General features: G+C 47.1%; 1 protein-coding gene across 1 annotated transcript in view; it reads left to right on the top strand.

The window, feature by feature from the left end:
• The window catches only part of baz1b (bromodomain adjacent to zinc finger domain, 1B), a 67,643-nt gene extending 58,402 nt beyond the window's left edge, over positions 1 to 9,241 (top strand). The window contains exons 17-21 of the mRNA XM_084334839.1: positions 220 to 367; positions 935 to 1,068; positions 2,621 to 2,793; positions 3,255 to 3,361; positions 5,976 to 9,241. Of these exons, the coding sequence (XP_084190965.1) occupies positions 220 to 367; positions 935 to 1,068; positions 2,621 to 2,793; positions 3,255 to 3,361; positions 5,976 to 6,825 (1,412 nt within the window). The 3' untranslated portion in view covers positions 6,826 to 9,241. The remainder of the gene's footprint in view (positions 1 to 219; positions 368 to 934; positions 1,069 to 2,620; positions 2,794 to 3,254; positions 3,362 to 5,975) is intronic.
• Positions 9,242 to 25,125: the final 15,884 nt, after the last annotated feature.

Below are 25,125 nucleotides of genomic sequence, written 5' to 3'. Positions count from 1 at the left end.
GGAGCCAGTGCTCAAGCTTATCATATCACACAATTTCCTGTATTTGGTTTATCTGCTGTATTCATTCGTGGGTCCAATTGCAATGCTAAACTGAAGGCACCCAGTAGGTGGCAATAGAACATCACATGATTGGAGGGTGAAGTGTTGAAATGAGATGATAAAACTTCACTGAGTCATGTGACTTCTCTTGACCTTTGCTCACATGATCTCGACCCCCAGGTGACGATGAGAAGCTGATCCTGTGTGACGAGTGCAACAAGGCCTTCCACCTGTTCTGCCTGCGCCCGGCTCTGTCCCGCGTCCGTACCGGGGACTGGAGGTGCCCCACCTGCCAGCCCGCCACAGCCAGGCGGTCCTCTCGTGTGAGGTAGCTGTTCTTCTCCATATCCCATCGTCATTCATCTCTTATGATTGTCAGGGTATCTGCAGGGTATTAAACACTTGAAAAAAGTACGATATTTATAATTCTCAATTTAAAGTATTAAAAAGTTTTTAATTTAATTTGCACAGGTATTAAATTTGTTGGTGGGCAGCCCGGCTGTCGGCAGATGAAATAATATTAAATAAATTAAATGTTTTTGTATTCAAGTCGTTGTTTTTTGTGGGGCTACCGAGAGCGTGGTATGTCAGGCGAGAGCTTGTATGGAACGTGAGAATTTGTGCAGCCACCAGTTTAGTGTCTCTATGTGGTTTTCTTTTTTTGCTTGGTCGTGAAATTGGTATTCAATTTGGCTCTAAGTGGTATTAAAAAGTCTTAAATGTAACTCGTTGAAAGCTGCAGATGCCCTATATAAAGAAACCGTCTGTACGAATGGCTGAAGCTCATTGGACTGATAAGAAACTGAGGAAATCGTGAGGATTCCTTCGCTGTCTTTAAGCTAAGGGGACCCTGTAGCGTTCAATCCCCTAAACTGACGACCTCTCTTTGTCCCAGGACCTACGAGGACTACGAGGACACTGAAGAAGAAGAGGAGGAGGAGGAGGAGGAAGAGGAGTCTGATGAGGAGTATTCAGAGGAGGAGGACGATGACGACGAGGATAATGACTACAAGGCCACGGGCCACAGCTGTGAGTATCTGCTGGAAATAGTTTTCTTCTGTGCCTCCAGCCCCAAGCTTTGTAAATAGGTTTTAGCAAAGGAAACTGCTACCTACTTTCATTGCGTATCCCCCATACATTTTTGGTCCTCATCATCGTCTATAAATGAGGATAAAACATATAGGGGGGGGGGGGTGTCTTTCTATTCAGTCAACCTTGCTTTTTAGACACTGTTCATGTCTTTTTTGTTTTAGTTTTTGTTGTCTATTCTGTTTTAGCTCATTTTTTTTTTTTTAAATGCTGTGAAGCACTCTGCACTCGTGCTGAGAAGGGTGCTATAAAAATAAAGTTTTACTTACTTACTATGGTATATTGAGGAAGATGGCTGCAGCCTGTTTCACAATAAAAGCCATGGCTTAAGTAGATTAAACAGACAGGTGAAAAGTTAGACGAAACCATTAGAAAGGAGCTGTGGATTAAAGCATCTTCAAGGCTACGATCATCTTCTAATTCCATTAGAAGCTAACACTGCTTAGACCGGTGCTTTTGGGGAAACGGACCCCAGATAGAGGAGCGAGGGCTGGGAATGACAGGAATGTGTCCCCGGTCCTCTCCCTGTCTCCATTGTGTCCGTGTTGTTGCACAGCGCTGCTCGGGGCCTGGGAGCTGCTTTGATGCGAGGGCCCTCTCACTCTGGCTTGACTGACAGAATGTGGCAGCGTGATCCTCTGTGAGTTCAGGCCTGCTACATCGTCCTGGTAGTGTTTGCTAGAGAGCTGGACACAGAGCTCAGTGACCACTCATCCCTCTCTTCCTTCCTCCCTCCCTTCCTCTCGTCCTCCCGCTCTCTGCCAAGAGAGCACTGTGTGAAGGGCTGTTTATATCTTGTTTTTGAGTATTGGTTTCAACCTGTTGCCTTTTTTTAGGTCACTAGAGGCGTCCCCCGTGGATGTGATGGATGTAGGGAACACAGATTAGATTAAATGAGATTCGATTTCACATTTATTGTCATTACACAGCACAAGTACAGTACAACGAAAATAGGTTTGGCAAATTAGATTAGATTAAAATGTATTGTCATTACACAGCACAAGTACAACGAAAATAGGTTTGGTATCCAACCAGAGTACAAATATCACAGTAAAGTGCAATAGTAGTGTACAGGAGATTAAACTGGGTATAAAATATATAAATTAGTACTACTGAGTAATAGTGCTAATCGGATGCATGTACAGTCATACAGGTATAAAGACACTATGGTAGTAAATCATACTGGCCAGCAGCATAACTAAGTAGGTAAGGAATATGTATAGATATAGACCTACAGATATGTAAAAAGGAGTAATGAATGGCCTGCTTTCTAGCTGTTCACATGCTCCCTAACAGTCTGGATACTAACACCCTGGTTAAGTTCTTAAATGAGAAGGTGTATCCCAATTCTCCATATGCCTGTACACGAGTATGCTCAATATTGTGACTATTAAGCATGGAAACGGTACTCGTACAGACCGCAAATCCAATAGGTGTTGACAGGATATCCCATGGTTCTGATCTGATCATATCACTGGGTTCTGATTCGCAGTGAGATCAAGGAAGAAGAAGAAGAAGAATAAGAAGAACAACGACGACAACAAACAGTCCTCAAAAGGCTCCAAAGGCTCCAGTAAGAGCAAATCCAAGAAGCAGTCGCCCCCTAGTGGACGGAGTAGCAAGCAGAGGACTGACCCCAGCAACCATGCAGACATCGATGAGCTGGTAAGAAAACGTATAGAGTAGAAGAAGACATGAAGACTTATAGAGAGAAGAAGACATAGAGTAGAAGAAGACATGAAGACTTATAGAGAGAAGAAGACATAGAGTAGAAGTCGTATAGAGTAGAAGAAGACATAGAGTAGCAGACTTAGAATAGAAGATGTGTAGAGTAGAAGAAGAAGTATAGAGTAGAAGAAGATGTATAGAGTAGAAGAAGACGATGTATAGAGTAAAAGAAGAAGACTGCCTTTGAAGAATAGAATTTGAGTGTGTTGCTATCTCTGTACAAGTCGAGACTGCATCCGGAAGAAAGAATATTTAATGTATTTTGAGTTGTGCTCGCCTCACCCATCCGTAGTTTCAAGAATACTCACTCACACACACACACAGTTCCCTGAGACAAGGGGCAGGTGTTGGTGTTCATTGTTAACAATGGTGTACTAACGGTTTGTGTGTGGATGTAGGTGCGTCAGAGCTCCAGGACAGGTGTGCGCAGGCAGGAGCTGGAGCTGGAGAGATGTGAGGAGGTCCTGCACAAACTCATCAAGTTCCGGCACAGCTGGCCGTTCAGGTGAAGACGCAACTATTTCTACCGTCTACTTATGACATGAGTAGTACAATCTGGACCTGCTCCATAGACGGTGAACAAGTCTGAGCCCCATTCATTGTCTATGGAGCAGCCCCAGGTTTTACATCACTGATTCTCTCTCTCTGATTTCTAGCTTCAGGAGAGAGTGGTGCCTGTTCACAAATGCTGACTAAACTGTCCCGGGGGACAGGAAGAACATATGTGAACTCTTAACTCATTCTCTGCCACGCTGTTTTTCGGGATATGGCTATGTGCTGCCACGCATTAAACCAATGGAGTCAGTCACCTTGTTTGCAGGGCTATAACTATATTCTATATTATAGCTATGGATGCAATACTATGGCCCATTTGACATCGAGTATCTATGGTTCAAGATGTGAAAAAGAAAAGAAAAAATCCATCCATACATTCCCGTTTTATACCGTGATGATTATAAGTGGTTTTAGAGCGGTTTAGGGTAATTCCTGGGAGGCTAGTAATAGCCCGCAACGTGTATTATATATTATCTTTTGGCATATCGTCCCTACACATGCTACAATTAAATTAAAACTCATGTGATCGGTATTATGTTTCATCATGAATGCATGAAAGGGTCTGTTCTGATTAATTGATTGTCAATAACGGCAGTCGTTAGTACAACAGCGCTACGAGGGCCATTTCATGTATGCACGAGGAGATATAATAATGATAATCTAGCGTTGATTTCAGGATGATTATATAATCGGCCGAAAAATTACAACGTGATGACTGGATTACACTCAGAATCACCCAAACCATACTCCTATTCAAAACGGAAATGTACGGATGAAAAAAACAATCTGTTTTTTGCATGTTGACCAGAAGCAACTCACTGACAGTCGACGGCGTTATTAGATCCATAGCTATAATATAAAATATAGTTTTAGGACTCGCAAGTTTGCCATTCTAAAACTATATCCATTGAATAAAGACCTGGCGCTGAAGGGATCAGCGCCCCCTGCTGCTGGCGATCAATGTGTTAACAGTCGCTCGTTGTTATTAAATGTATGTCTAGTACAATCAGAGGGTCTAGGTCTATGTCCGGCAGCGTGGTACATGAATAGAGCTCCGGACTCATGATGGGATGATCACCGGTTCGAGCCCTGGTCAAGGCTGTTGTTGGAAAGTGGTGTTGTCCAGCAGGGGGCACTCTGTCCTCTGGACTTGTCAGTAACAATGCCCCTGTTACGGTGATGAGACGCTAAACTGAGGTCCTGACTGAATTCGGTCGTTAAAGAACCCAGGACGCCTATCGTAAAGAGTAGGGGGTTCCCCGACATTCCTGGCCAAATTCTAGAGCTGTGAATCTTCACTGGCCTCACGATTAGATTACGATTCAGCTGTCCACGATTCGATTAGATTCTTCGATGCATCTCAATAATATATTACATCCTCAATTTTATAATCTATATTACTGCACATGGCTACTTTTTCATCAATTAATACAAGCAGTCAGATAAATTAACTTTTATTTAGAAAGTTCTTAAATCAGAATGTCAAAATAAATGTCTTTACGAGTGTTGCATGATACAGATACTAGAAATACTTTTTTTATTTCGGCTAGGTGGTGCAGTGGGCAAGGCGCTCACCACCAATGCAGGAGACGCTGGGTTCGAGCCCAGCTCTCCGCATTGCATTCAGCTTTGCTGGTCGTTCATACTAATACATTTGGCAGTATTAGGGGGTGGGAAGCTGATGGGTGGGGATCGGACGTTGTGGACAGCGATTCCTACAGGTCGGTTGGTGCGCCTGCGCAGTAGAATCAGGAAGCGACGGGGGCGGCGTCCCTCCAAAGCGCAGACCCCCCGACACTGAAAGATTGCGCTGTGCAGGTGAAAAGATGCGACGGCTGCTACCTCGAGTACCGGAGGGTACTCGTGCAATGTATGGCTTCGTCCACATTACAGCCGGCTTGTGGGAGGCATGGCCAAACAGCGTTCGAGACGGGAGGGTAGAATTGGACAATACGAAATTGGGATGGGAGAATATCAGTATTAGTATCAATACTTTTAGAATAGCCTGATGCTATATTTTCTATGAGTTGAGTGGATGCATGACCAGAGCACTAGCTTTAATAATACAATAATAATATTTTATTTGTAGGGTGCTTTATAGTTTTTATTAAAAAAAAATGTATACGGTAATCGATTTATATTCTGTCACTGCATCGATGCAGAATCGTCCACATCGCGATGCATCTTAGAATCGAGAAATGTCCACACCCCTACCAAATTCCCATCAGCCTGCGTAGCCCAAGGTTGGGTGCTACCAGTGGTGGTGAAGGAGACAATTTCCACCCTACATTGTGTGGGGAGCGCTTTGAGTGTCTAGAAAAGCACTATAAATGTAATGATCATTCATTCTATGACCATAGAAGTACACAGTGTTAAAAGCATCCTGACATGGCTCAGTCTATGTTGGACCATGCTATGTTCACCACATTAGGGCATCTAGTCCTAAGGCTTACACCACACTCCAAAGGCCTAGACTGTCCTACGCCCATAATAGGGCTATAACGACGTGTAGACCGTCCTCGATGCCATTATCTGACTTGTCCTCTCCCTCCTCCCCTCCCCAGAGAGCCTGTGTCCCCAGAGGAAGCGGAGGACTACCTGGACATCATCTCCAACCCCATAGACTTCCAGACCATGCAGGAGAAGCTCAGCAAGGCCCAGTACCGCCACGCCCAGGACTTCCTGGAGGACATGAAGCTGGTGTTCTCCAACGCCGAGGAGTACAACCAGGAGAGCAGCGCGGTGCTCGTCTGCATGACCAGGACGGAGCAGAGCTTCACCGAGCTGCTTCACAAACTGCTGCCCGGCGTCAGCTACCTGCGCCGACGCCCCCGCAAACGCATCAGCCAGGTCCCCTCTTCTTCTGAAGAGGTGGAGGAGGAGGAAGAGGAGGAGGAGGAGCAGAAGAAGCAGAAGAAGAAGGGGAAGAAGATGCAGAACGGCAAGTCAAACAAGTCCAGGAGAGCAACACCGGAGCAAGGGCGGAGAAGCAGACGGCGAGGGGAAGAGGAAGAGGAGGAGAAAGAAGAGGAAGAGGAGGAGGAGCAGCAGAAGAAGAAGAAGAAGAAGGGCAAGAAGTTGCAGAACGGCAAGTCAAACAAGTCCAGGAGAGCAACACCGGAGCAAGGGCGGAGAAGCAGACAGCGAGGGGATGAGGAAGAGGAGGAGGAGGAGGAGGCCGATAGTGATAGTGAGGAGGAGGAAGAAGCCAGTAGCAGGAAGAAGAGCAAGAGGGGAACCACCACCGCCTCCCGCAGGAAGGATTACCGGGAGCAGGACAGTGATGGCGAGCGAGACGCGCGGAGAACTCGGCAGCGGGGGGGCCGAGTGGGGCGGGGGGACGCAGGGGGGGCGAGCAGCGACGAGGACGGGTCACGCCAGCGACATTCCAAGAGGCAGAAGCGCTCATCGTGAAGCCCAGCTTCATAAAGAACGCACCCACCTCCTCTTCCCACCGCCAGCCAGATGGGACTCAACTCTCAGATGGGAGTCTTTTTTTGTGTTTTGGAGTTTGTTTGTATTTTGAGGGGGTGGGGGGGGAACGACAACAACAACAAAAAACATAGAAAACTGATTTATATTTGTAATGCATTTAATATTGGTGAATTTTTTTCAACCAAGAAAAATTGACATTTGAGATGTTGAGGATTTCCGTGGGGCTCTTAAGAGACTTTTAATTTGAAATTACCCCCCACTACAACCCCCTCCCCCACCCTACCCCGAACTTCCCACAAACAACCTCACAGCCTGTTAATCCTCACAAACAAAAGTGTAATTTGGCTCTGTGGTGCCAGTTGAGTTAGTCCAGCAGTGAACACTAAACTGTTGTCTGTGTGAACTGCTTGTTTTCTATTTGTCCCGCCTGACCCTGGAGCACACGTTTCTGACATGACCCTGGAGCACACGTCTCTGGAGGCATCCGCGGGCCACCCTCAGGCTACAAGACACACATGAAATCCAGCCAATTTTCTATCCATGTATTACAAAATAGAGAACTATAGCTGTAATACTTGCAGTCATGCCCATATTTCTGTGTTACAATTTCTATCTAGTGTAATTATCAACAATTAAAAAGTACTTTTCTTTATTTTTTGTTAAGGTGTTAATGTTCCATGTTGCCCTTCCTGCGGATAGAATTCTATCCTGGTTATAGAAACTGAAATGGCCGATGTTTAAAATAGTCCGTCATTTCCTGTCTGCAGACCCGTTTGTGTCGATATTCCCATAAGCATCTTAGCATAAATACCACCTCTCTTCCAAGGAAAAAACAAGTCTACTGACTTAAGGTGATCTTGGCCAAGGATTAAAATATGTACTTTACTATTTTTAAAGTTCATTTGAATGCAAATTCCATATAGACTCTTGGTCAGATTCTGACAGAGGCTGAGGGGGAGAAGGCGGTCGATTGGTTGGTGCTGAAGTTCCTCATCCTGGTGCTAAGATGTTTGTGAGATCTTGTGTCCCGTTTCAGGGGGCTCTTTGCTGGCCTGGAGTTGCCCCTCCCCCCAATAACGGCTACCCCAGGTAAATAAAACAAACAAACACGTTGCCCTTATGAATTCTATCCCTTTTAGTACACTTAACCGTTACTGGGCTGTACAATGTTCTATTGACATGATTCATATTTACTATTGTAACCAGTAACAAATTTAAATAAAAAAGGCAAACGTGATGTTTGTTAGAAGAATGGGCATTTAAAGTTATTTTGAACTTTTTTTTATTTTAATTTTCTTTTGCACATTTTGAATTTGGCAGTGTATATGATGATGATACTTGTAAATTTATAACCACTTCCTCTAGATTTGTAAGTGCTCTGCCACTCAGTCAACAAGCCGTGTGGGTCAGGTTTGTGGATCAGACCCCTCGTTGAAAAAAAGCATGTGGATTTCTACTTCCAGTGAGTCCCGTCACGGACAGCAGGTGGCGCTGTATCCCTGTATTATAGCACATTGTGCAAATAGGCCCCATAATGTAACCCAGTACCCCCTGCTCTCCCAGACATTGTATAAATAGGAGAGCTGGAAGCATAGCGCCTGGCTCCCTGCTGCTTTGTGGCTGTACTGGCACGCCCACAGTAGACGGCCTTGGGCCACTGGGGGGGCACGGGATCAACACCAGCAACATGCTGGTCTAGTCTACTAGCTACTTTTTAACTCATCGACCAACTTTAATCTGGTGGTATGGAATCCATAAAAATGGAAGAAAATAAAATTGTCCCCCATCATGCCCCCCCCCCCCCCCCCCATGTTGGATGTCCAGATCGGCACGTTTTGAGCCTGTATACAGGTTAGGCAGTGGTATGCAAATACTGTATATTGGTTTGCCCTGTTCTGTATCTACCGTTTTCTAGTGTTTGTGCTAGCGCTGGTGTTCTCGCCCCCTTCTTGAAATTTCAGTTATTTTTTGTTTTTATTTTATTTGGGCAGTTTTTTTCTTTGACTTAAACATGCAAAATTGACTGGCCTCCTCAAGAGGACATCTGACTGTTGTAAATGCTTTCTTTCTGGAGGAACTACAAAGTCTTTTACACTTTTCGTTTTTTAATATATATTTATAGTCTCTAAAATTGGGCAGTGGGGGTTATTCAGGCAGGCTGGGGAGGGTGGGAGGAATCGCTTGCATGTAAAGAATTTCCAATAAAGGCTATCGATAACTTTAGTTTTCCCCTGTTATTTTTTTGTCTTGAGGTGATAAATGTATCCCAGCACAGTGATCACTGCCAATCATCAACCTTGCAATAGACAATAACTCCAGTGGGGAGGAGGGGGGTTGTGGGCGTCACGGGAACGCAGATTGATGTGTTTTCTTTACTTTTTAATAAAAGCGTCATACAATTGTCTTGCACTAGTTTTGTGGCGTCTTCATTGTGATTCAATCGGGGGTTCCTACAGGTCTTGGAAAACTTGGGGAAAGTCGGTGATTTTGTTTTCCAGAGCTGGAAAAGTCGTGGGAAATGACACATCCAGAAAGTTAATGGAAAATGTCATGACAATTTTCTTAGATTTACTTTTTTTTTTACCAGTCAAGTAGCATCAAGTCTGGCTACTAGTACATACAGGAGCCTCTCTGTAAGAACATGGAGCTGAAATTACCTGTCCTGGCGATAGCTGTAGCCAAAACAAGATGGTGTAAACTATTCCCAACAAAAATATTTAACTATTGAACCTAGATGTTGTCAAATCAATCGTGGAGATGCTATGGGATGTTACAATAGTTTAGAAAAATGTGAATTTGACAGGCCCACCCTAGCAACCCTAGATGTTTTTTTTTGTAAGGCTGAGACGATATGCCATTTGAAGAATCGATAAATCGGGACCAAATTATCGATAAATAATGATATTCTTATTAGTATAAAAAATATATACTTTTAAATTTTTTAAAATTTTTTACAACACATTTATGTTTATTTTGCAGCAAGTCTTTATTGTTGCTGCCATCTTTAGTGTTACAGATTTCCCCTTTCAAAACTACTACTGTGATCCTTCTCATTTTATAGTCGGGTCTCAGTCCACTGCATATTGAATGCACAGTGCATTGCAATTTAACTGAATGTACATGAAATGGGGATATTTTAACTAAAACATGCCACAAGACCTAGTATTTTAGTATAGTATGAAGTATTTATATATATACAAAAAAAATACATTATGCAAATATATCTATCACGCAGTTATTGATAAGTGGTCTCAGCCTTAGTTCTTTGTAATGAATTTGATTTTGTAATTCTAGAACTCGGTTACATTGGCCACCAGTTCCAATAGACGTCTTGCACAGAATGTTTGTGTACTCTTTCTTCCAACATGGCTGCCTGTAACGAAAATGCCTAATTTCTGTGCAGTGGTAGAGTGGTAGGTAAAACATCGGAACATCATTACTGTTCCACTGTGATTTGTTTACAAGAGCCAGTCAAAAGACATACATTTATTACATATTTGTTGATAATATTTCTCATTATCAACACATAGCAGCCGTTGCTTCTTCCAACATGGAGAACAAGTGTGAAAGGCCTCTATTAGAATGTTGGGTGAGACTGCACGACCAAGACGGTCATGACCTCCGCCGACGCCCGCGCAAACCAATCGGCGGTCCCCTCTTCTGAAGAGGAAGAAGAGCAGGGGAGCTGGAGGTGAGCTTGTCCACCTGAAAGGGTTAACAGCTGTGTTTACTTCAGGAGAGGGGTTAGCAGACACTGCAGTCTACTCACATCTAGAGCACTTAAACCTCATTACAGAAATCAATTGCCTTCATTCTTCATTGAGAGAGAGACTTTCCCCAAAACTCGATGAAAGCCACTATTGAACACAATAGGCCCTCTGTTATTAGACTTAATTACATGACATTAAAGGGATCATTCAAAAATTATAATTACATGTCACTAGATTTGAAGCTATGTCTTATGGGGGCTGCCATGTTGTTGTCATGGATATGCAGAGAACAAAAACATGGCGGCCCCCATTAGACGTAAAGCTTAAAATGAGGCTACATTTAAATCAATGTACTTGTTTGTTTTACTGTTCCATCAAAGGTGACATGATTATTTGAGGTGCAAATATAAATTGATTTGAAAGCTTTATTTATTCTCAAAATTAACATGAGGTTTACCCTCATTTGCTATGTTGTTGAGATTACAAGTTCAAACAATTCAAGTACATATAAAAGGCAAAGAATACATTTGCTTAAACAGGACAAAACACTGGTGGAAAGAAAAAACAAAGATCAAATTAAATTAAAAACAGTTACATACTGAGGTTTGTGATCATGTTTATTAGAGTATTGATTTGTATTGTGAGTTGAAGGTCATTCCAGGAAACTGGTGCATCAAAACAAAAGGCAGACTTACCAAGTTCAGACTGAACGCGTAGGACCTTACCTGTAAATCAATCGTCTGAGCCAGATAAGGTCCATAATTACAATCAAGCATCCTTTGTTAATATATTTAGAATTCTAGTTTTTCCAATTCCCATTCCAAGATTCCATTGCTATTAGGGACCAGTGAAGGGTCCTATCGATGGCCGAAGAGCAAAACCTAAATTTTTTTAGAAAGTGTTTTCGTGTTGTTTTCTTGCAGAATGCAATTTTTTTAAGAATACCCAATACAATACTGTTTTTGTACTATATTATGTATAGGTATCCACTTTCTTTATGCCGATATAGGAGGTTTTGTTCTTCGGCCATTGCTATGCAGAGATGATTCACCAAGGGAGTAGATGGATAGACTACAGGCAAATTAACCTCAAACATCAAATTATTGAATGTAAAAAGAGCCAGGTTCTCCAGGAACAAGCTCACCCAACACAAGATACATGGGAGTGCTGCTTGGGCCCTGTTTGGACTAGCTACTGCTGCTGCTTTCAAAATGCATGTTTGACGTCAAAAAAGAATGGTTTGGCACTGGTGAAATATATCAGCTAATAGCCTACCCGGTAGAGTTGCTTAAAAAAAAACTGCGCGCCCCTCCGCTGTTGGCAAAAGAGTTAAAAAGCCTTTACCTTAACATGGCAGCTTCATCAAGGTCACTGGGCCCCAACGTATTGGTCTGTTTTTAATCCAATGTTGAAATGAAGACCTCTACCTCCTTTTTTTCAAATGGCAGAGTGCCTTTGGAAGTGGGGGAGCGCATCTACTGTCTCACTGTGATTATGAAGTGTAGACAGAGTGCCTACATTTGGTTCATCATTTCAAATTACAAAGAAGTGGGGAGGCCCCTGGTGGCCTGAAGATTAAAGAAGGTATGTGTGTGTGTCTGTGTCTCTGTGTGTGTGTGTGTGTGTCTGTCTGTGTGTGTGTGTGTCTGTCTGTCTGTCTGTGTCTCTGTGTGTGTGTGTCTGTCTGTGTGTCTGTCTCTGTGTGTGTGTGTGTGTGTGTCTGTCTGTCTGTGTCTCTGTGTGTGTGTCTGTCTGTCTGTCTGTGTGTCTGTCTCTGTGTGTGTCTGTCTGTGTGTGTGTGTGTGTGTGTGTACGTATAACCCTCCCTCCCCCAGGCCGTCACCGTAAATATGAATGTGCTCTCTGTCAATTTGCCTGGTTACATAAGTGGTTTAAATAATAATAATAATAATAATAATAATAATAATAATAATGATAATAGCGGTTACACAGCATTGCTCATCGACGGACTTGTCATATCTTATTCCTTCTTGTTCCATCCACTCATGCATGAGTATTTACCTGCTGCCTCCTGTCAATTATAGATAATTCACAACAAGTCAGCACCTCCCCACTTCATAAATCCCACTAGACGTCCCGCCACAGACGTTCCCCCTCTCTCTCTCTTGGGTGACGTTCCTCCGTGTCCCGCCCCCGGCTCCTGCTTCCATCCAGGGTAGCGGCGTTTCAACCTCAGGCTGTTTCCCAGTCGGGTGAGATCACCCCTCTGTAACTGAGACGTCATCGCCGTCGCCTCGCTCATCTCCCGCCGCACCGGGACGTTAACCATTTCACTACCATACTACAGACAGTTAACCGTCTGTAGTGTGGTAGTGAAAGGGTTAACAGTATGTAGTGTGGTAGTGAAAGGGTTAACCCTTTGTCATGTGGCAGTGAAAGGGTTATCCTTCTATAGTGTGGTAGTGAAAGGGTTAACCTTCTGTAGTGTGGTAGTGAAAGGGTTACCTTCTGTAGTGTGGTAGTGAAAGGGTTAACCCTTTGTCGTGTGGCAGTGAAAGGGTTATCCTTCTGTAGTGTGGTAGTGAAAGGGTTAACCTTCTGTAGTGTGGTAGTGAAAGGGTTACCCTTTGGCATGTGGCAGTGAAGGGGTTAACCTTCTGTAGTGTGGTAGTGAAAGGGTTAACCCTTTGTCGTGTGGCAGTGAAAGGGTTATCCTTCTGTAGTGTCGCAGTGAAAGGGTTAACCCTTTGGTAGAGTGGTAGTGAAAGGGTTAAGGCAGCGACAAAGGGAAAATGGGGGACCCTGATGGAAACAAGACAAACGTCTTTCTCAGGTCTGCATCCCCTTAACAATTGTATGTATTGAGCCGTACTGTATTGTACCCATTCTGCAATCTGTTAAATAAAGTTTTCATTCATTCATTCATTCACTCTGTCTGTCTTTGTCGATCTTGTCCCACCGTTTCCAGGCTCTGTCCCACGCTGCCGCTGTCTCTCAACTCGGCCTTCCCGCCGTCCTCCTCCGCCTCTGGCTGTCTGGGGGCCTCCTCGCTCTCACCTCCGCCCACGCCAGTACAGTGTTGGAAAGGTAAGGCCTTTTTCCGGATCGCTAGAAATCCAACCTCTGCGACTAAAACATGCACGTTTATATTTCGCTGGAAATTTCTCACAGCTCTCGGAGCACCTCTTGGCGCGGAACGGGGGAACAAAATGGAATCAGGGTTTTGATCAGGAATATCTAGTGACAGAGTTCAATATCAATAATCATAACCTCACAATAACATTAACATTTCTTTGGCAGATTAACCTTGCCCTTTGACCTCTGCTTTGTGAAGCGTGCTGGATCTGATCTCCCCGAGGTGGTAAAGCCGTGCGTACACATACATATTACTCCCTGCCGGTCCGTCTCCCAGTGCACCATATGCTACAGACATGAGACACACAGCCAAGACTCACTCTCCGCCGAGGCCAAAGCAATCAGTGTCTAATGTATCCCGCGCTCGGTGGCTCACGGACAAGTCTGCCGTTGGTGTTCAGCGGGAGCCCCTCTCTACACCCCGTCCCCTGGGATCCGTTGCAGGAGCGCCGTCTGTGGCTTCTCTTTTAAAGGCGAAAGGTGAACAGAGATGATGGAACGTCTGCTCCTGAATGTGCTTTCATTGAGGAGGACGTCGCGCTAAACACAGTTATGCCCCCCCCCCCCTCCCCAAATCATCAAATAAGTTGTTTTGTTGTTGGGGCGTCCCGGTGGCTCACCAGGCTGTGGGTTCGAGTTTGTTGCACGTCATCCCCATTCTCTCTCCCCTGTGTCTCCTGTCACTCTTACCTGTGCCAATGAAGCAGAAATAAAGATAATGGAATTTGATAAGATGTCCTTAGGACTAAGATCCTCTGGGAGTGCAAACCCAGCAATGGCTTGATGTATGTCTAGGTGACCTAGATTTCAGGTTTGCGGTTCACATATTGTGACAAAGCTATTGTTATGCTTGTGTTAACAGTTACAAACCAAACTGATTGAAAAGGATTTTCTGCACACTTAAGATCCATGCTGTATCTCACTTCCTTCGTATGCCTTTCGGTTGAAACAACCTTTATACTAGTGTGTACGGGAAGGGAGGAGCACACACTTGTGTAGACAAAAGCCTTGCCAACAGAACATTCTAACTTTTTTAAAGATTTAAGTGTGCGGAAATCTTTTTCATAGTTTAGACTCCGTCTTCCAGCACCTTAGTACAGATTTGGCAAGGTGAGTGGTGGTTATCCTTTAACAGTTATGAACCAGAAATAAAAGCACCCTGATTCAAAGAGAACCGTTGCCCTTCATTCCTTATGGACCTGTAACACAGATTTAGAGACAGGACACTCTGCTCTCTGTAACCAGGCTTTAGGTGACAGTAGTGAATGTTCATTAACCCTTTCACTACCACACTACCAAATGGTTAACCCTTTCACTGCGACAATACAGAAGGTTAACCCGTTCACTACCACACTACAGACGGTTAACCCTTTAGCTACCACACTACAGAAGGTTAACCCTTTAACTACCACACTACAGAAGGTTAACCTTTCACTACCACACTACAGACAAATGTGCATATCTCCTGACATGTTAGTCATACAGTCACAAAGTTCCCCATATTCATGAACCCTAGTGGAAGGAACCCATTGGTGACCCTGTGACCTTTCCTCTCGCACCACCATTATGGATTTACAGCCTAGGTCAGTTGAGACTGGCAATATCGGCAACTCTCATTTTACATCATCTACCCGGTAAAATGTGAAAGTAACGGCAAAGTGGGCATTGGCAGAGGCCTGCACTCTACTGAGCCCATTGACCGTAATCACACAGCGGCCATGTTGATCTTATGTCTGTCATGCACTTGTCCTAATTTAAACAATGACATGCAATTTTCTTGATTCTGATTGGCTGAAACAGTCAAGTTAGACGTGGTTATTTCTCATAACACACGCTTGTGATCCCAGAACCCGCCCACAACCGAATTACAATCACTCCGCCAGTTCGAGTTTTTAGAAATTAAACCAAGATGGCGGACAATAGTCTTTACGAATGGATGTGTTGATAGCGTCATAACGACTCATTCAAAAACGATTGTCACGTGGAATGTGTTAGTTGCTTACACAATGTTGGATTATGTAATTGGTTGGTCATGACTCATCGTGGAACAAAATATAAATCGCGGGAAGTTTGTTGTTAGATGCCATTTGTCAAAAGGACACTCATTTCACTGTTAATAAAATTTTCAAGCAATCAATCAATCAATCCAATAACACACGCTCACTTCACTGTTAGACGGCATGCTGTGAAGCAGCTCGGAGGTGCATGCCATCTAAGAATGAAGTGAGCATGTGTTATTGGAATGATTGATTGATTGATTGAAAATTGTATTAATGTCCGCCTTGTTTCGAACTGGTTATGCTTAGGCCCTCTTTCGAAGTCGGTTATGCTTAGAGTTTGGAATCAGGGCTGGTGGTCTATCGCCCTGCTCTAAAGATAAACTCTAAGCATATCCGACTTCGAAAGAGGGCCTAAGCATAACATAAGGTTATCCTATAACCCTAGTTATATGAATACTGGCTGAGCGTCTCGCTCTGCCTTCTGAGATATCATAATCTCCAGCACCTACTGTGCCCGTGGAAACTAAACACATGCACCCACCTGCACGTGACCACGCCACTCCCATGCGTGCCTCTACAATAGGCAGGAAGTGGTCACGCTTACACCCTTCCAAGTTCGAATTCCATACGCGGAAAACATCCAAGGGACCTCAGGGTGCTGAATAGCGAGACGCTCAGCCAGTATTCATATAACTAGGGTTATAGGATAACCGTACGTTATATCTCATACTGGCAATCGCGTCTCGCTCTGCCTTCTGAGATAAAGGGCAGAGCGGATGCATGGCCACGTCAAATGCACCCCCTGAGGGCCCGTAAGCCCCTGCCAGGGAGGAGGGGAGTCCCGTCCACCCGCCCGTCCTAACGAAGGGGGGAAGGCAGTCAACTATAACCAATGTGCGAAAAAAGGGGAACCAGGCACCCCAGAACGCACAGCGCAAGCGGGACCACGTGTGACACAGCACTCCGCGGTCCACACCCACACACTCCTGCTAGCCCACCTGATGGCGGGATGCAGGAGAGGTCCCGGACCTCAGGACTGCCTGGGAGACAGAACCCCCAGTCATGTCCATGAGGTAAAACCTAACGAAAGGACTCGGGGAGGACCAGGAGGCCGCAGTGCAGATGTCCTCCACTGAGGCCCCTCCCCAACAGGGTTGGGTGCGGGGATTCCTCGTCTTTGACGCGCAATTAGAAAATACACAATGTCGAGTCTGTGTCACCTGCCGTTGGGTGAAGTTCCCATTTAATTCAAGTATTTAGCATAATACACGTGATGAGCCAAACAATAATTACTTCATAATGCTGTTAATAATACTTAAACCGAGCGTGTGTTCATGCGGTAAAAACCGTGAGATCTCTCCGTCACCCATACCTAGATACATAATTGACATAGCCTACACCTGTGCCTTTATTCAAAACCTATGCGCTCCGTGCTGCCACCCAGTGCTCCGTGCTGCCACCCAGTGATGAACTTAACAAACTACAAACTAAGCACAAAAACCATCAAATAGCTCCTACAGACAGGACATGACAGGTGAAGGCTCGCTTCCAACCCACTAGCGTGAGGAGGAGGGTGAAATGCCTGAATCACAATATCCCTGGAGCGAAAAGAGCTCCGGATATTCTTTGGCACGAAGACCGGATTAGGCCTCAGACTCGCACCGCTATCGGCCCAAATAGACAGGCACTCAGGCCGCACCGAGAGAGCACACAGCTCACCCACGCGCTTAGCGGAGGTGATGGCCAAAAGGAACGCAGTCTTAAAAGACAGCCGATCCAATGGTGCCTGCTCAAGAGGCTCAAACGGGGCCTCCGACAACCGTCCCAGGACCAGTTGGAGGTCCCAACTCGGAGACAGAGAATGTTCCACAGGCTTGAGACACCGAGCGCCAAGCAGGAAACATTTCACGAGAGGGTGGCTGAACAACGTACCGCCCTCAAAGCCCACATGACAAGAAGATATAGCCGCGGCGTATATCCTCACTGTCGAGGCCGACTGCCTATCCAGGATAGACTGGAGGAAGGAAAGAACCGAGTCCAGGGGGCATGACACCAGGTCCAGGCCCCCAACCTCACACCACTCCTGAAACATATGCCACTTCCCAGCGTAAACCGTGGTAGTGGACGGAGCTTGCACGTTCCGGATGGTGTTAATTACAGTAGGGTTAAGACATATCCCCTCCAGATTCACCCTTTCAGCAGCCAAACCATCAACGGCTGCCCCAGAACAGGACGCAGAAACAGCGTTCAGCGTGCCTGAGAGAGGGCCCGCGGTGACCACTGAACAGGCCACGGCGGAGCCACCAAGAGCTGAATCAGGGCCGGGAACCACACAGCCGTGCCCCGGTCCGGCGCGATCAGGATCAAAGTCCTGCGCTCCCGACGTACCCGCTACAACAGCTGAGCTATCAGGTGTATGGGGGGGAACGCATACATAATCCCGGGCGGCCACGGATACATCGAGAAGGCATCCACCCCCAGAGAGGGGTTGTCCTTCCGACTGACCGAGAACCACAAGGGGCACTGGTGGGACTGTCTGCTCGCAAACAGGTCCACCGTGGCCTCCCCGAATCGGTCCCAGACCTGTCTGACTATGTCTGGATGTAGTCCCCACTCGTCGGGGTGAGGACCGCCCCGTGACATCACATCTGCACCCACATTCTCCCTGCCGGGGATGTGGAGAGCCCTCCGGCTGCGCAGATTGAGAGACGCCCATAGCCAGAGCTCGACCGCCTCCCGGTGCAGACAGGGGGAGTGTACTCCTCCCTGTCTGTTGATATACGACACTGACGTCGTGTTGTCCGTCCTGATCAAAACATGCTCGTCCACCACAAGGTGGCCGAGCCGCTTGAGGACTAGAAGCACCGCCTTCAATTCCAACACGTGCAGAGCGGGCAGCATGGTCATCAAAGAGAAGTCGCCTATTCTCAGTCCTTGCCCCACAATGGTGGAATGAACTACCCACCCCAGTTAGGACAGCCGAATCACGTCCAATCTTTCGCCGTCGACTAAAGACGCACTTCTTCAACCATTATCTGAATTAAAAAAAAAAAAAAAAAAAAAAAAAAAAATCTAACCCTAACTAACCGTACTGTCATGCACTTGTCCTAATAAACTAACCTACACTGTAGCACTCAACACTTTGATGAACATTGTTGCTCAGCTGATAGAGTTGTGCCCTTCCTGATGGCTTGTCGTACAGAACTTGTAAGTCGCTTTGGATAAAAGCGTCAGCTAAATGACTAAATGTAAATGTAAATGTAAATGTAATGTATGGTCCTGCCAGCTGCTCCCTACTGCGTCGGCCCGACACGTCCCCCCCCATCCCGTGAGGGAGGGGTCGGCGAATACCGTGACTTGTGATAGCCTGCTGCCCATGGGGACCCCGCTGGAGAGGGCCCCAGGCCCCCCCCAGTGGTTGAGATCCCCCAGTACAGACACGGGAACCTTCAGCCGCTTCCACTTGTCTCTCACAGGGTCTATTTTCATACTGAAAAACCACCTCTGTAACCTCCTCATGAAGAGGAGGCCAAGAGGGACCACAGGTTGAGCAGATGCCATCATACCGAGCAGGCGCATCACGGACAGCGCCGTAACCGTCCTGCCAGGACAGAACCCCCTGAGCGCGCCGAGAATATTGCCCTCATAGACCTTGAGCTTAGAACCAAGCCCAAGTACTCCACCTGTTGACTGGGAAGAGGGGTACTCTTCTTCCAGTTCACAGCAAAACCCAGACTGGTGAGGGATTCCACCACCTGCCTGGTATGAGACCTGGCGATCTCCTCTGACCGGCTGAGGACCAGAATGTCGTCAAGGTAGAATAAAATTTGTATCCCCCGATGACGCAGAGGTCCCAGCACGGTCTCCACGCACTTGGTGAATGTGCGAGGAGCCAGAGAGTAGCCGGACGGCAGCCTCTGGTACTCGTACGCTACGCCCTGAAACAGGAACCGTAGGAACTTCCTGTAAGGAGGGAAGATCGGGATGTGAAAATACGCATCCTTCAGGTCTATGGAGGTGAACCAGTCTCCCACTCTGACAGCGCTTAACAGGTGTTTGACGGTCAACATTCTGAACCTTTTCGCCACAATCAGCCGATTGAACGCAGACAGGTCCAGTATAGGTCTGACACCTCCCGATTTCTTGGGCACCAGAAAATACCGGGAGTAAATGCCACACATTGCGTCCTCCCTTGGTACCACGACGATGGCCTGCTTCGCCACCAAAGAACAAATCTCCTCGGCCAGGGCTGTCACTGCCGCGGACCCTGACAATAGGGTCTGTACCAAACCCAAAAACGGAGGGTGGGGTTGTGCAAACTGTAACACAAGCCCCATCCTCAGTGTTCTCTCCATCCACTTCGACATATGGCACTCCTGTAACCATACGTGATATAATTCCAAAGTGCCCCCGCAGCCAACTGGCGCTGGTCTGCCAGGAACCGTAGATAGGTGGCCCGGTCCCTCCCGCTGTGCGTTGCCAACCCTGGACTCGCCAACCGCGCAAGCAGGGTGTCTCGCAGAGCCGGGATATCGCACCCTGACTCTACCAATGAGGCAATCGCACCCAAGGGGGGACCCCGACAGAAAGGGCCGGTCTGATACGGGGAGAGCGGCCATCACCCCTGGTGACATAGGCTCCCCCGCTGAGCATCTTCCCGGCATAAACTGCTGAGGACAGCCTGCTCTGCAGTTGGACATGCATGGTGTGTGGTCCCCACGCTGCCCGATAGGGTGAGTCCCTACACACCGTAGCCCTGTAGTGATATTACTACCACCCAAATTACACGTGCCTGACTGACCACTGCCGGACTTCCGGTCGGGGGAGGCACTAACGTAATACCCGGCTTGGCGAGGGCGGGGCTGGGGGAACCCACGCTGCGACCTCCTGGGCCTAGGATTCCCCCTCTGACAAATTTTTTTAGATACAGGGAAACCTGCTCCATCGACAAACACAACACCAGGCTCACCAAACACAGACGCAGGACGTGTAGTGTGGGAGCCGCCTGACAGCACAGCATTCTCATAGACAGACCCAGTCCTAGCTAGCAACTGGGTGTCAGCCCCTGTCCTCATGAGAAGCGATATGTGGGGCTGCTTGTGCTTCACTGGAAGAACGCGGCCCGCAGCCAAAGGGGACAAATCAGAGCCCTGAGTCCCGTAGTGTAGCAGGGGGGAGTAACCGGAGAGCGTGCTAGACACAGCTAGATGGCAACAGTTTTTCAGGGCGTGCCCATCTAATATAGCCGATCCCTCGGCCGCCGAGGCTGTCGGCCTTGTGACCACCTTTTCTTTGTGTCCAGGTCATCTCAGGCGGGGGAAACATGGCCGCTGGCCGGGGGCCTCGCCATGCTCTCACCTCTGGCTGCGCGGTGTGGGGCGGCGTGGAGCCCAGGTCAAATACCGCCAGCACCCTGCGGACAGACCAAAAAGTCCATCTGCGGGGAGGGGAGCCCTGAAAAGGGGCAGTCTCCTCTCCTCCTCAAGGGGAGATTGCTCCAACCAAAGATGCCTGTGAACAAGCGTTGACAGCATCCTAGCCCTCCCTGCGGTTATAGCTTGCGGCTGGGTCAAAAGCTGAATAACCTCAAAAACCTGTGCAATGTTTTTGACATCGGCTGGCCCTAAGGCCATTTTGGACATAAAAGCAGCCAATTGAGCAATGTTATTAGTTGCTGCTAAATTCTGTCCCGCGGCTTCATCAGCCCACTCAGCCACCTGCCGGGCCGACTCGCTCTCCGGCGTTGGCTTCCGGGTGGGATACCCTTCAACCATGCCAGGGCAAAGAACCGATGCTACCTGCTCCTCTAAGCACGGCACACCTGTCCTGGGCCCTGTCGTCAGCCCATCCACCCGTGTAAAGGGTAAATAAGCCTCAGCTAAACCCCCAACATTAGACACCAATTGACCTTCAGCAATGAAATGGTTAAGAGGAGGGAAGAGTGGAGACAGCCCCGGCGGGGCACATGGGAACGGCGCCCCAAACACTTTAGCATTAGCATCAGCTGCGCGCTAGGATACTTGGGAAAAACATTCAACAGTGAGTCATGATGACCACGTTTATCCAAATACCCAGCCCCCCGCGCCAATACATCGCCCGGTCGTCTCACGAGACAACGAGCAGTATCAAACATGCCAGTACCAACGCCTGTCGGCGTAGGTCCTACCTGAGCACGGCGTGGCTCGTAGCCCATCGGTCCGCTGTCAAGCGACGAGGAAAACACAGGATAGGACCGCCGTTCTGTCTGGACGTGCCGAGAAGGTTCCGGGGGCCGGGGTACTTCTGGCGAAAGCCCAACATTGCGTAATTTCTCCCTACGCTTCATAACAAAGTTCCACCTGGTTTAAGTGCATACGAGCTGCTTCCGCGGATGGAAAATAATGAAGAAGGGTGTAAGCTCCCCTCCTCCCTGGCAGGGGCTTACGGGCCCTCAGGGGGTGCATTTGACGTGGCCACGCATCCGCTCTGCCCTTTATCTCAGAAGGCAGAGCGAGACGCGATTGCCAGTATGAGATATAACGTAAGGTTATCCTATAACCCTAGTTATATGAATACTGGCTGAGCGTCTCGCTATTCAGCACCCTGAGGTCCCTTGGATGTTTTCCGCGTATGGAATTCGAACTTGGAAGGGTGTAAGCGTGACCACTTCCTGCCTATTGTAGAGGCACGCATGGGAGTGGCATGGTCAAGTGCAGGTGGGTGCATGTGTTTAGTTTCCACGGGCACAGTAGGTGCTGGAGATTATGATATCTCAGAAGGCAGAGCGAGACGCGATTGCCAGTATGAGATATAACCAGTTCGAAACAAGGTGGACATTAATAAAATGTTCAATCAATCAATCAATCATTCCAATAACACACGCTCACTTCACTGTTAGACGGCATGCTTTGAAGCCTTGTTGTTTCGAACTGGTTATGCTTTGGCCCTCTTTCGAAGTCGGTTATGCTTAGAGTTTATCTTTAGAGCAGGGCGATAGACCATTAGCCCTGATTCCAAACTCTAAGCATAACCAGTTCGAAAGGCGGACATTAATACAATTTTCAATCAATCAATCAATCAATCATTCCAATAACACATGCTCACTTCATTGTTTGATGCTTCTATAGAAATTAGGTAAAAAAGAAAGAAAGTGAGAAGTTGCCTCCCTATAGGGAGGCAAATTCAAAAAAAAATTTACCTACTTTTTCTGCGGATGGTTTTGTGAATAAATCTCCATTATGCTTCAATTAATGTGTGTTTATTGTATAGCAATAAGGTTGGATGAATTCGGCAATTGTATAAAGATGTAAGCACTGTCTATCTGTAATAACATTTTCAATCAATCTATCAATCAATCCAATAACACACGCTCACTTCATTCTTGCCTTGAAACAGCGCACCTCCGAGCTGCTTCCACACGGAGCCAACTTCTATTTTTTTTTTAACTACTTTTTCTGCAGATGGTTTTGGCAATAAATCTTCAATTAATGTGTGTTTATTGTATAGCAATAAGGTTGGATGAATGCACCAATTATATAAAAGCCATTACACCACGCGCAGTCGTGCGTTATGAGAATTAGAGCATGCCTAGGGGGGTCTAACGACCACCCCTAGCGACCACCCCTAGGCATGCTCTAATTCTCATAACGCACTCCTGCGCATGATGTAATGCTTAAATACTAACCTACGCTAGCACTCAACACTTTGATGAACATTGTTACTCAGCTGATAGAGTTGTGCCCTTCCTGATGACTTGTCATACAGAACTTGTAAGTCGCTTTGGATAAAAGGGTCAGCTAAATTACTAAATGTAAATGTAAATGTTATGTCATGCTCAGGTTGGGTAGCTTTCCACCCAAGGAACCCAACCTGAGCATGACATAGGAGCAAAGTGGCCGATGTGTGAACATGATAAGTTCCTCTGGTTCTGGCTGAAGTGCAGTGGGTTGAGGTCTCTAGCTTCAGACATTTTGCCGCAGAGGTTTAAACTAGTATCAGCAGGTTGCCCTGTCGCTCGTGCAGAAGCAAACACGAGCCACGCGCAGAGTGACCTTTGAACCTTGTGCAAACTGCCAACAGGAATGTACGAGAGAGGGCCATCCGCTTGCCCGTGCAGGCGTGCACACACAGGGACCATGGTGGAGCGACCCAGCCAGCAAATATTTACCTACAACTTACACCTCCAAGGCTGAACTCCCGAAGCAGAGGGCGTTTGGCATATGGAGCAAACAGGTGTTGTTTCTGGTTACATTGCTTGAGATATTATGCGCTGTAGGGTTAACAGACAGAATGACAGAGACGTACGTGGCCTGCGTTAACTTTAATAATAACTTAGTTTTATATAGCGCCTTTCAAAAGACCCAAGGTCGCTTTACATAGGAGGGGAAAACAAACAAAAGTAACAAACATAGTGGAGAGACACAACATACAAATTGGTAAATTAGGGGTTAAAGGCCAAGTTGAAGAGGTGGGTTTCGAATGAGTCCAGAGTTGGGGCATTGCGGAGTTCTGCAGGGAGGGAGTTCCAGAGGGTGGGAGCTGCCACACTCAAAGCTCTGTCCCCAAAGGTCCGCAGTCTGGTTCGGGGAATGGAGAGCTGACCAGTGTCTGAGGATCGCAGGGACCATGACTGAGTGTGGGGGTGGAGGAGGTCAGTGAGGTACTGAGGTGCCAGAGAGTGGAGCGATTTGTAAGTGAGCAGGAGGGTTTTGTAGGTGATGCGGGATTTGATGGTGAGCCAGTGGAGGTGGATGAGGGTGGGGGTGATGTGCTGCCAGGGTTTGGTGCGGGTGAGAACCCTGGAAGCTGAGTTTTGAACATACTGGAGCCTGTAGTGTCCAGGGTTTTGCTTGGAACCCCAGACAGGACCCTGTTGCAGTAGTTCAGGCGGGAGGTGACGAAGGCATGGATGAGGGTCTCAGCTGTGTAGTCGGAAAGTGATGGTTGGAGTCTGGAGATGTTTCTGAGGTGGAAGAAGGCGGATTTGGTGACGGAACTGACATGGCTTGATAGGAAAGGGTGGAGTTGGGGCGGCTAGGTGGTGTAGTGGTCTAAGGCACTCGCCACCAGTGTGGAGACGCTAGGATTCGCGTGTTCGAATCCAGCTCTCCACATTGTTTTTCAGTTTGGCTGGTCGTCCGCAGTAATACACATTGGCCGTATTACGGGGAGGGAAAAACTGAAGGGTGGGGATCGAACGTTGTGAACAAGCGACTCCTACAAGTCGGTTGGTGCGCCTGCGCAGTAGAATCAGGAAGTGTCGGGGGCAGCGTGAGCCTCCCACGCGTTACTCCTCGAACACTGAGAGATCGAGCTGCGCAGGTGAAAAGATGCGACTGCTGTTACCTCAAGTACCGGAGGGGACTTGTGCTATGTATGACTTAGTCCTCACTGCAGCCGGCTTGTGGGAGGCAAGAAACAGCGTTCGTGACAGGGGAGGGTTGAATTGGATGATACGAAATTGGGATGGGAGAAAATATAGAAAATGGGAGAAA

The sequence above is a fragment of the Notolepis coatsorum genome (assembly GCF_963971535.1).
Source record: "Notolepis coatsorum genome assembly, chromosome: 1".
Classification (NCBI taxonomy): Eukaryota; Metazoa; Chordata; class Actinopteri; order Aulopiformes; family Paralepididae; genus Notolepis; species Notolepis coatsorum.
Note: the sequence above shows the minus strand (reverse complement) of the source record. Positions and strands in the feature narration are given on the sequence as shown.